The 12806-nt window shown below is 34.7% G+C and overlaps 1 protein-coding gene across 1 annotated transcript; it reads right to left on the bottom strand.

The window, feature by feature from the left end:
* Positions 1-4400: 4400 nt before the first annotated feature.
* LOC145040673 (uncharacterized) lies at positions 4401-5925 on the bottom strand. The gene is made up of 3 exons (XM_078988580.1): positions 5777-5925; positions 4712-5664; positions 4401-4570 (listed from the first exon to the last, which is right to left on the bottom strand). Exons 1-3 carry the CDS (start codon positions 5923-5925, stop codon positions 4401-4403), a joined length of 1272 nt encoding a protein of 423 aa, XP_078844706.1.
* Positions 5926-12806: the final 6881 nt, after the last annotated feature.

Raw genomic sequence — 12806 nt, 5'->3', positions numbered from 1 at the left:
TGTTAAAATTATTAGCAATAATGGATTTGTTTCTTATTGTGTTATGGAAAGTCAAGAATTTACCAAATAGGGAGATTTTCTCATCGCCCAAGTTTCAATTGGATAGAAACTTGGAATCATGCAACTTGGTTGAATGATGAATGAGAAATTTCATATTTGATAATTAGACTAATTCGTTGACAAAGTGTCAAGTGAAGGACTAGGAGATCGAGTACACAAAGTTGTGTGTTGATCAAGTTCACCATAAGAGTAATAAAGATATTCGTCATCATTTACTAAAGGTTTAGTAAATATGATTATACTTACAAGATTAAGTGTAATTTTGAATTGATTAAAGGGTTTAGATCAATAACAAAACGAATAAGAAGAATCAAATAGGCAGAAAGATAAGAGTTTCTCCATTCTAAGAAGAAGGGAGAGTGGCTTTTATGCTTTATGATAGGTCTTAATGATTAAGAACCATATCTCAATTGATCCTCTGAGTGAGTCTTGGTACAATTGTATGTCCAAGAAGAGGAATCAAAGATTGATGAAATGGTCAAATCAAGAAGACAATCATACTTTGTTCCAATAACAAGTCTTAAAGTTAAGATTGTGACAATGAGTAAAAAGTATTAAAGGTTTATAACATTCATCAAATGTGGAAATTTGTGATGTCTTGGATAAGACAAAGACCAACTATGACCAATTTATGAAGTGTTTTGATACAAGCTACACTAACTCTTGAAAATTTGTTTGTCAAGAAATGTTTATTGACAAAAGAATCTTATATGTCAAGGAGTCAGTGGGAGTCTTAATGGTCTCGAAAAGTTTCAAGAACAAATCAAATAAACCTTATCGATCATCACTAGCACACGAGTTGAGGTTTACAACCTATCGTAAAGACATTATTTTGTTTCTGTGCCAATCCAATCGAGTTAATTATGCATGAGAGTCCTATGAGTTCTCATTTGAATGCGTAAAAGGCAAGGACCTTGATCAATGAAAGGTACATTGATAGGAAAAAGGTAAGATGCTTAACTACTTGGAAGACGTGGTGGGCAGCTGTGCTACCATAAGGCAAGAAATCAAGATTAAGAAAGTTCGATCCATATGAGTTTGAATTTGTCGTAAACTTTGGTTTTAACAAATTCGCATGGATAGGAACACATACACCGTTTAAATCTAAGTGTCATAAGATTTCCTCCTTCATGAAAATGATTGTGAGAAAATGCTTTCACTAAGAAAGATTTTAAAAGATAGTGATTGTAAAATTGCATTCTCAAATTCGATCATGGTTACGGCATCCCTTTCCATAATTTGAATTGTGAGGTTTGGCAATTAGTCTTAATTGTTAAGACACACATATGAACTATCTAAGGCAAAAGTGTATAAGTTCAAGAAGCCTTGATAAAAGATTATCAAAGCACTAAGTATTAGAAACATGAACTTAAGAAATTCAATAAGTATTGTTTTTCTAAAAGTTAAGATGTTTACATGTCGAAGCTAGTGGGAGCATAAGTGTTATGTTTTATAATAATCATCATGATAGTGGGAGCATAAATGTTATGATTGTATGATTATTAAGGCACGTATTGCATAGTTGGCAATATTAATTATAGAAAACAAGAGTCATACTTTGCAAAGTTGTAAGAGTTGAAAGGTTGTTTTGCTATAATTAAGGGAGAGAATATTATGCTTCATTTCAAATCTAAAGGATTAGGTTAATAAATTTAGTCAAAGGTACATAGTGTGTACTTAAAATTTCGATTGTGATTACGGCATTCCTCTTCGCAATTCGAGTTTTGAGAACATAGCAAATAAAACATTATGCGTCGTGTCCCATACGCTTCGGGTATATGATCGATTGCGAATGCTTTAATGTTTGACCATTCTAAAATTTTCCAAATGTATAGTGCATTTAGAGGGAAAAGGGACTAGAATTGGTTTTGACTAAAATAATTAAACAACTATCAAAGGACAATCCAAAGTTCGACGAGGATTGGTCGCTTGCGAGTAGTTGGAAGTATAGTATTGGAAATTATGGAAGTGTTTCCATATTGGATGGACGATATCGACATCATTACGAATAGATAAGATTCTATTAAGAATGAGTTGTCATATAGAAAATATGGAAGTGTGTCCATGTTGGGAAGTAAAATCTATGTCTAGATTAGAAACTTTATGCGAAAGGATGTTCAAAGGAATGTACTTTGAGTGAGAGACATCATATCTAAGGAATTGTCTTGTAACAATTTCCGATAGAGGAATTTGTAATATCATTGGCAATAGTCTTTGAGACTTTGGTGCAGTGACATTACAAAAGGATCGTTGCATAAAGTGTTAGAATCTAGTGTATTCTATAAGTAACAAGAATTTGACATTCTTACACTTAAGAAAATGGATTTGGTGTTGTAAAATGAGAATGATTGGAAATGTGTTCAATTTGTCTATTTCGCAAAAGTAAGAACCATAGGTAAACATTGTGTGCATGCTAGGAGCATGGGACAAGTGTTGGAATTCAAATGCGAAGTTGATTACCCGAAACGACAAATAATGAGTAATCGATATGGTGATAAATAAAACGTGTTTGTTTATACTCAAAGGTTTGAGGCCATATGGGATTAGTATTATTCTTGTGTTTCACCTTGCATGTTTTGACTTCCAGAATAATTGAGTTTATTAAGAATAATCGAATTATTCAAACGGGCCACAGTCGTTCATATGTTGGAAGTAGATATGAATGAAGACTGTCGTGAATTGGTGTGTGGATTGTCTAGAAGAGTATTAGACATAAGCAAATGTTTGCTGCAATGTTCATGAGTGCTTATGAATATGATTTGAGCATTGGATTAAACCCACACTCACTTGGATCACTCCATGAATTGTATCACGAGTGATTGGTGAGACGATAACATCTTATATTCTTGAAACCGAGATGTGTGAGTTGTATCTTGCGAATCGGTTGCACATTGATAATATGTAAACGCACCAGTAACTTGGTGTTATAAAACATATTGTTGTGTGTAATTCGGTGAGTGAGTGCAAGCAAGCATTGTATCAAAGTTTATCCGTTCCTTTTATCCAATGTAGGATAAAAGCGATATCTTTGGGCCCTTCGATGGTTTAGTGATGACATACGTAAATGCTCGGCCGGGCTAGGACTAATTTGATTTGTTCAGTTAGTCTGTCGTCATAAATCGGAAATCGAGAAGTAGTACAAAGAGAATGATTAAAAATCATATCTCATACGATATCTAGAATGGAGGAATATATGATCCCTTATCTAAGGACACGCGTATCTGATATGATCAGAGTTGACAGCGGCTTTGGAAAGCTACGATTGCAGATCGGGATCTGAAGTCATACGCAGAATAGTTGTTAGACTTATCCAAGTGGGAGACTGTTGGATTAGTGTCTAAGTCCATAACTATTTTGGTATGTACTTGACCCGATGGTGCATGGTCCTTTTGGGTTGCCTTCACCAAAGCAACTTGATTGGAGAAATGAATAAAGAGAGAGAGGATAATATGATTTATTAATATGTTATAAGGATAATATATTAAAGGAGAAATCATATTTGTTTAATTAATATTGGTCAATAATTAATTAAGAATTAGTTTTGTGATCAAATGTAATTAATTAAACTAGAGGGGCTGAATTGTAATTATGTGATAGTTACAAAATAAGGTAAGGATTATCTTATATATATGGTGAACGAATTTGAGGTGTAAATCCCTTAGAATTCGAGTATGATAAGGATTCAAGGATTATCTTATTGGTTGCTTAATGGATAATCAACTAGATAAGGATAATGACTGAAACCCTATCTCTACACCTATATAAACACCCCTAGGGCCATGAATTCGTATATCCCTTCCCAAGAGGTCCTAGATACGAATTCTAACCTCTCACCTCTCTCCTTATACCTTCTCCACTTGCTTATGGTGTTTGTGAGCCATTAGAGGAGTGACACTTGTGACTCTAAGCCTTCCAAAGTCAATACAAGGAGATTTGGGATTGTTATTGCTACATAACAATCAAGGTAACACTATAAACTTATTTTCATGTTAATATGATTATATGTATACTAGAATTAGGGTTTATAGTCTTGGATTCAAAGCATGTACAATAGAGAAACCTAGATCCAAGCATTAGGGTTTGTATGAGCACATAGGATGTCTTATGACCAAAACCCAACAATATAATGGTGTAATTGATAAGTAAAATTCAAATTTAATGGTCTATTAGAAACAAAAAATATTTGAACGACTAAATGTATAAATTTGTCAAACTTTGTTGTACTACAGTGTTAAAAACCCCATGGCAAACAATAACAAGTCATAAAATGCCACTTCAATATATACATATAAGGCTCTATTGAATCTAAAAGACTTCATATCCCAATCCCACCTTCTTCCTTACAAGCCATCACCTTGTTCCATTTTCACTGAAGTAAGTTTTCTTTCCCCAAGTTGCCTTTCAGAGCATTGGGTGTGGGCAACAAGGTGCAACACCACCTCACATGCCACATAAGCAAGTGGTGTTATAACACCAAGTGGGGAAATGGGCAACAAGATGCAACACCAACCTTTTGAAAATAAATATATTTTTTTTAAAGATTAAAATTAACATAAAGGCTAAATTACACATAATATCCAAAAACAAAAAAAGAAATAACATTCAAATTCAAAAAAAAAAAGACCACGCTATTCGTTATCGTTATTGTTACCATAGAAGATATAACCCGCCAAATCCTCTCGAAGTTGTCTGTGTTTATTTGCGTCCTGAATATCAACAATGCGATGCAAATAATCTGCTGTTCCTGGTTGAAACTGAGCGTGTCTAGGCTCTGTTGGGATATAGTGTGCAATATTTCTCCCTTTATCTTCTACTACCATGTTATGCATTATGATACATGCATACATGATATATCGTAAAGTTTCTAAATCCAATGGTCGTGCTGCATGTTTGACTATATGCCACTTCGCCTTCAGCACTCCAAAAACACGTTCCAAATCCTTACGTGCTCCTTCTTGTCTTCTCTTAAAAAATTTGTCTCGTTCTTCAACCGGGTGGCGGAATGCCTTCACGAATGTGGAATACTGAGGATATATTCCATCTGTAAGGTAATACCCATATTTGTATTCGTTTCCATTCACCGTGAAAGGAGCATCCGAGGCTTTTCCATTCAAAAGATTGTCGAATATTAGCGGCTGATCAAGAACGTTAACGTTGTTGTTGGAACCCGCAACCCCAAAAAATGCATGCCAAATCCATAAATCTTGAGAAGCGACAGCCTCTAACACCAATGAAGGTGATCCGTGATGACCACTTGCGTATTGCCTTTTCCATGCTACCGAACAATTTTTACATTTCCAGTGTGTGCAATCAATGCTTCCGATCATTCCTGGAAAACCATGACGTTCTTCATGCGCCGCATACAATTCTTGCAAATCATGCAACGAAGGTTTCCGCAAATACACGTCTCCAAAAGTTTCAACAACACCCCTTGACAATGTATACAAACTCTCTCTTGCGGTTCTTTCGGACATTCTCATATAGTCATCCATGGTGTCGGGTGACTCCCCCATAGCCATCAAACGAATGGCCGCAACACATTTCTGCAACGTTGTAAACCCCCGTCTACCTCTAGCATCATATCTTAATTGAAAAAATACGTACCTAAACATAAATTAACTACAGTTTAAAAATATATTGCATATGTTGTAAAATTAAAGAAACATGTAGTACATTTTTATTTATTTGGTATAAAAATATAGTAAACAAATGATACCGGCTTTCCAAGGCGTTGGCGATTCGTAAGAACACATCCCTACTCAAACGAAATCTTCTTTTGAAGTCCTTCGCCCTGTATACACAATTATCCGCAAAGTAATTGCGATATAGATGTTCGTGTCCTTCCTCGCGATTTCTGTTTAACATCGCACGTCTTGTTAGTAGCGGGGATGGGTCTGATTGTAGCAGGTCGGTAGTGTAATAATGATACATCATCCTAAAGAAAATCTCGTCATCTGAATCATCGGACGAGTCGAAAGGATCCATATTTTTTTTTGAAGATAATTGAAAGTATGTAGAAAGGATAAGAGAAAGTGTGTGAAAATTTTAATAAAATGAGAGTATTTATAGGATAAAATGTTTTTTTTTTAATAATTAACTTTTTTTTTTCAAACCGTTGCCAAACGGTCATTTTCTTCGTTTCTTCCCGTCGTCACCCCAACGAGAATCAACTCGACGAGATGCAACGAGCAGTGGGGGCGATGTTCCCCGTGTCATAACGGCGTTGAGGGGTGCCACCTCACCCCCCGTTGCTTCTAGTTGGACCCGTACCGCGTCGTCAGGGCCGGCCCAATACATGGGCGAGCTGGGCTAAGGCCCAAGGCAGCAAAAAAGAAAGGGCATAAATTTAATCGGATATGTAATTATTTGTATACCATTTTGGCCCAACAGTTTGACCCAATATTTATTTCTATCGACAAAACACCGGTGTCTAGGCGAGGCGAGCATGGGCGCTAAATAATTGAAGGTTTGAAGCACCTTGAGAATTGTAATCGCCAAATCCAATCGACGATGCCCTTGAATAACGTACACTATAGAGATCAAGGAGGCAGCCTTTAAATCGATGAACTTATACCGATTACACATATATCCCTCTAAATCTTATTTCTTCTCGTTTCTTCTAATTCCTATGAATTGGATGAGTGTTTTTATTTATTGTTTTTAATTCTGAAGCAAACCACCGAGGACACCAAAATCAGATGGTTTTAAGGTTTTTGATTTCTTATTTCTTTTATTCTGATTTGGGTGAGTTTGATTTCCTCTTATTCTTATTTTAATTTCTCTTAATCGGATTTTTTTGTTTGTTTCAGCGTGATTTTTGTGCACTGTTGTCTGTTGTTGGAGTTCGTTCACAATAGAAATTAGTGTACCTGTTGTAGTTCGATTTGGTCCGATTTTCCTTCTATTTGAGTTCAAAATTTGTTTATTAAGTTATGATTTGCAATTATTTTTCTGAGATTATTCTGAAACGTGAAGGAAGCAGAGGGATATATTACATTCATTGTTGGATTGAAGATTTACTTAGTATATGGGGGTTTAGTGCTATTCTGATTTGTACGTCGGCTTTAGTCACTAATAGGGTGAAGTCATAAGCTCGTTGTTGATCATGTTGTTTGTGTGGTATTCACAAGTTGTTTGCTATTCTTGGTAATACTCAGAAAGTAGGACACCATGATTGGTGTTTCAAAAAAGTTGACTGGTTTTGTTGTATCAAAGTTCGTAGATTTTGTTGTTTCAAGAATGTTGTAAGACATTGTTTTCAGCCAACTTTGTGTGTGTTAGTTTGTATAGCATCTTTAGATAAAAGGTCTTATAATATTATTGATTTCTAAATTATATTTCTCTTAAAGGTTTTAAGTAAATCAATCCCGTAAAAATGGGGCACTATTATTCCGTTTCGCCCGGGGCATGAAAAACCATTGGACCGGCCCTACGCGTCGTCTCAATGAAGTCATTTGGTTATCCACGTATGTCATTTTAGCTTTCCAATTTGATAATTTAGCCGCGAATTTCAAACACATATTTCCATCCTACAATCCGTGACATATTGGTTCCAACTTCCAACAGGAACTCCCAAGTAAGTAAAAAGGAAGATGGATAGGAAAACACCCCATGACACCATCCATTCTTTCAACTTTGGAAAAGTTCATCATGACACCAATTAATTTACTTTTTTACAAATAAAATTTCAAACCTAAAGCAATGTAAAAACACCGAAGGATACCAACAATTCTTCGAGCATTATAATGTCATGACCATTCTTCCACAAAAGATGATATCATAAATATATAAAAAATATGAAGTAACCAAATTACTACTCCTAATAATTGCACCCGGTAAGCAGTTTATATGTCAAGTTAACCTAACTTAACTATATTGTAATTCCACTTGATATTTTAATCCACCACTTAATAAATTTTTATTTTCCTTTTATACCCTTTTCAAATCACGTGAATAAATCCTTTGATCCTTTTAACTACATTTCAATATTTATTTTGATTTTATCCCCGTTTTCATTTTGATTTATAGTTTTATACTATTAACTTTTTGTTTTATTTTAATTATGATATTATTTAAATGTTATTAAAATAAATTATAAAAATATTTTAATATGTAAAATAAAAATGATATAAATATGATACCAACATTGTACATACATAACATTATTAAAATCAGTTAAAGATGTTTGTCTGATATAATAAGTTCTATATCATAAATTAATATATATATATATATATATATATATATATATATATATATATATATATATATATATATATATATATATATATATAGCCTAAGCTAGCATTATGATCACAAATAAAATAACGGTCACGAACCGTAATTTGAAACAAAAGTTCTTGCGACGTAATAGTGACGGTAAAAAGACGCATTCATCACATTCAAAGGAATGCACATCACGAAAGTGTTCAAACTAATCTTTTGCAAGAACCGCTATTTCAAATTGAGGAAATCCTTCTCTTGTTTCATGAATCTAATTTGCATTTCATTTGGGAAAAACCTTCTTTTTCTCAACAATATGATTGTTATTTGATCCAATTGTGTGAACGGTATTTTATTTGTGCTCGTGATAATTGTTTAGATTACACCACTATTAAAAGTTCAAATTTTTTGTAACTAATAGTATGGCCTTTAATAATCAAAGAGAGATATTTAACCGATTCCAATAATAATACGTATATATCGTATGTGGTGTCGGTATTACATCTATATGATTTTTTTTTCTTCAAATATTTAAATATTATTGTTATTTATATATACTTTATTTTAATAACATATAACAAATTCAAAATTAAACTAAAATAATAAAATGAAAATAAAACCAATTAAGAGTGACATCGGTTATCGGTTTCCAAATAATAAGATGTACATAAATATTAAAAGCAACGACAAATTCAAAGGGCATAAAAAGGAAAGTTCAATTCTATTAAGCGGATAGATAAAAAGATAATCCGACCAACTTATTTCTCATCTTTATGTAGTAAATTGACTAAATTCCAATATGATGTGAACTCTATGAAAACATGCTAATAATGTATGTTTAGTTGACATTACCCGGTGGTTATATTTGAACACATGAGGGTTGACATCAAAGATTGATAATTAAGTATGTCGTAATTTTTAATTTAATTATTGAAGTTTAAAAATTATAAACACTTAATATTTAAATTCTATAAAAAGCTTTATAGTAATAAACAGTTAAACACCAAATTGCTCGTCCTTTTTGCATTTAATTAAGGGAAAATAACGTATAGGCCCTATAATGTTTCTAGGGTTGACCCATTTAATCACTTAATTTATTTTGTGGCTTATTAAGGGAACGAATTACTCTTTGTCGGGTCGATTAAGTCCTTATTTCAATTTTGAAGGGTTAGTCGGTCATTTTAAGTCCACCTCCTTCTACTAACACCACATCGGATGCTGACTGTGACTTTTTTTTCTAATGTCATGTCATTAATTAGTCGCCTCCTTCTTAATGTCGGTATATGCTTTATAAAAGAGCCCATTTATATCCACTGTTCAACACTTCATCGGTAAACCCTTTTTTTGTGAGCTGCTTCTGAATCCTCAAGCATGGAACTCGTATTCTTACAAGTAAATGTCCACTTCCAAGGAATGTTCACCAGAAACCCCATACGCTACACCGGTGGAATTACTCAGAGGTTTTCGGACATTGATTTCGCAGGAATGGACAAGGATGGGTGTGTTGCGTTCATCGAAAGGTTCACTGGGGAAAAGTGTGAGAAGCTCTATTACTACCAACCTGATATTGATTTTCCAAAAGCTTTGACTCTAATTTGCAATGACCCCGATTATTACGACTTCATAGCAATTGGATATGAATGTGGTGTTATACTCCCTATGCATGTAGACCATTTTGGGAATAGTAACATACATGAATGGTTGGATGAACACAAAGACGAGTTTGTTGGTAACGTTGAGGAAGAAGTACTTGATGGTGCAGGACTGGTTAAGGAAGTTGCACCAGGGCCGGGATGTGGGTGACACAAACGATGAGGAAGAGAATGGCGACGATGATGACGACGAGGATGAGGATGTTGATGGCGATGAGGATGACCATCAGAAGCCTCATTTTTTTTATAAAAGGGTAGTGAGATTCAGGTAGTGATGGGTGAGAAAGCAGGTGCAGGTCAGTTTTTCGAATAAGACATGGGTGACAATGAAGATTTTTATCCCGAATTGCCAAACATTTTCAATGATAAGCTCAATTGGAAGGAGCAGGAACCTGTTTTAGGTATGAGGTTTGAGAGTCGTAAGCAATTGAAACACATGCTTTGTAACTATGTTGTCGCGAATGGTTATTAATTATGTTTTGTTAAGAATAATACTAGACGATTACTTGTTAAATGTTGTGATGGCAAGTGTACTTTTAGGCTTTGGGGTTCTTGGATGAGTGAAGATAAGTCTTTCCAGATAAAATCTCTTATCGGTGAGCATAATTATGCAAAGAATTTCAAATTCGGATCAATTGTGACTTACAAATGGATAGGGACTCACTTTAAGCACCAATTTTATAACAATCAAAAGATGAGCATCTGAATGCTTAGAGAGGAGGTAAAAACCGATTTTAGGATTAATGTGAGTATGAGTCAGTGTAGGAGAGCCAAGAAGTATGCATTAAGTCTAGTTGAAGGGACAATAGCTGAGAATTATGCAAGATTATGGTCATATGGTGAGGAGATTAGAAGATCAAATCTTGGATCCACAGTTAAAATTTGTGTTGATTCAATGCCTGATGGTAAGAATTATTTCAGCAAAATATACATATGTTTTGCTTCAGTAAAATAGGGATGGAGGGGAGGATGTAGGAGGATCATTAACCTGGATGGTTGTTTTCTGAAAAGTTTTTGTTAAGGGGAGTTGCTTTGGTGCTGTGGGTAGAGATGCTAACAATGGAATATTCCCGATTGCTTGGGCAGTTGTTTCTGTGGAAAACAAAGAGAATTGGAAATGGTTCTTAGAAACTCTTTCAAAAGATTTGCAATGTTGGAATGATGGTAATTGTTTGGTTCTAATTTCAGATCAACACAAGGTATGGTTCAAAACTACTGCATGTTCTAAATTTAGTTATTGCTATTCTAATTTCAAACATTAATGTGACTTATGTAGGGTTTGACTGAGGCAGTAAAGGAAGTATTTCCAGCAGCTAAACATAGACAGTGTGCTAGACATATCTATGCGAATTTTAGAAAGAGATTTAGTGGATCCAAGTTTGAAAATCTATTTTGGAAAGCGAGCAAGGCAACAACTGAAGCACAATTTAATGTAGTTATGAAAGAGATTGGAAAATTAAATCCGGAAGTAGTTGTGCATCTTATGGATAGAGATCCAAAGACTTGGTCTTTGGCTTTTTTCAGAGTTCATAATTCTTGTGAGTCAGTAGAGAATGGTTTTTCAGAGAGTTTTAATAGTGTGATTTTGGATGCCCGGAAGAAACCAATAATAAGCATGTTAGAGGACATTCGTATATATTTGATGCAAAGGATGGTGACTATGAAACTAACCGGACAAGGATGGAATGGTTATTCTGTTTGTCCAAATATCAGAATACGGTTGAATATGCTCCAAAATGAGCAAAGGTTTGTACATTTATCCAATTACATTAGTACTTTGCTCTTCACATCTCATGATATTTATGGTTTTCATCTACGTATGTAGGCATTGGCATGTCATTTCTTGTGGGGGGGGATGAAGTTTGAGGCAAGGAAGATGGACGAGGTGTTTACTGTGGATCTTGAAAAAAAGGAATGCAGCTGCAGGCTATAGCAACTTAATGGATATGGTTGCGTACACTCAGTTGCCACCTTAGCCTACTTAAATTTGACACCTGGTGGTCCATATGTAGATCCAATGTACCTGGCTGCATTATACCATAATACTTACAAAAAGCCAATCCATGGGATGAATGGAAAAAATATGTGGCCTTCTACTGACTTGATACCCCCTTTTCCTCCATTGAAAAGACGTATGTCGGGTAGGCCAACCATAAAGAGAAGAAGAGATGCTTTTGAACGGATAGGAAAACATACCGTCTCCAAGACAGGGAAGAAAGTTTCTTGTAGTATATACAAGGAAAAAGGACACAACAAGGCTACTTGTAGTAAAGGTGTAGGGACATCCAAACAAAATGGAACAAAGAAACAAAAAACTATACCTACGCAGGAGTCTGTAAACATTGCCACAGGAGTAGGGGATGATGAGGTAATGGTAGACGCTACTGATGCTTTGGATAGGCCTAGAGATGAAGAGCGAATGATGGGAGTCAACGGACGGGATGAAGGGGTGAATGTCAATGCTCGAGTTAAGCATGTTAAATCGCCTAAAATGCGAAAGAAGTCAGAACAAATCATTAAACTGAAGCTTGCAAAAAATGTGGGAGGTGAAGGTAGCAGTGTTGCAACGACCATGGAGTTGGATTGAATAATTGTTTGTTATTTGTAGTGAATGTGCCTTGCAATAAACAAATGATCGTTGTATGTTTTTTTTATGGTGTACTATTTTTTTATGTGGTAAGTTGTTATATGGTATGTTATTGTTGTCCAGTGCCACGAATATCTAGGGGTATTATGGGTATTTTAGCCATTACAAAGTAAATTGACCATTTATGATATGGGGGCATTTGAGTTATTACAATTTAAATTTACCATTTTGGATGTAGGGACATTTTAGTCATTAGAAATTAAATTTACCATTTTTAGATGTGG

This window comes from Lactuca saligna, chromosome 4 (assembly GCF_052625555.1).
Source record: "Lactuca saligna cultivar CGN05327 chromosome 4, ASM5262555v1, whole genome shotgun sequence".
In the NCBI taxonomy this organism is placed as follows: Eukaryota; Viridiplantae; Streptophyta; class Magnoliopsida; order Asterales; family Asteraceae; genus Lactuca; species Lactuca saligna.
This window is presented reverse-complemented; position numbering and strand designations above follow the sequence as displayed.

What these genes read in the sequence shown, in the direction of transcription:
- LOC145040673 (XM_078988580.1), bottom strand. Translation starts at nt 5,925, where the DNA reads ATGTTAAACAGAAATCGCGAGGAAGGACACGAACATCTATATCGCAAT. An exon ending in GCCAACGCCTTGGAAAGCCG is followed by an intron (nt 5,665 to 5,776) that starts GTATCATTTGTT and finishes ATTTATGTTTAG; the next exon opens with GTACGTATTTTTTCAATTAA. An exon ending in GGCGGGTTATATCTTCTATG is followed by an intron (nt 4,571 to 4,711) that starts GTAACAATAACG and finishes TATTTTCAAAAG; the next exon opens with GTTGGTGTTGCATCTTGTTG.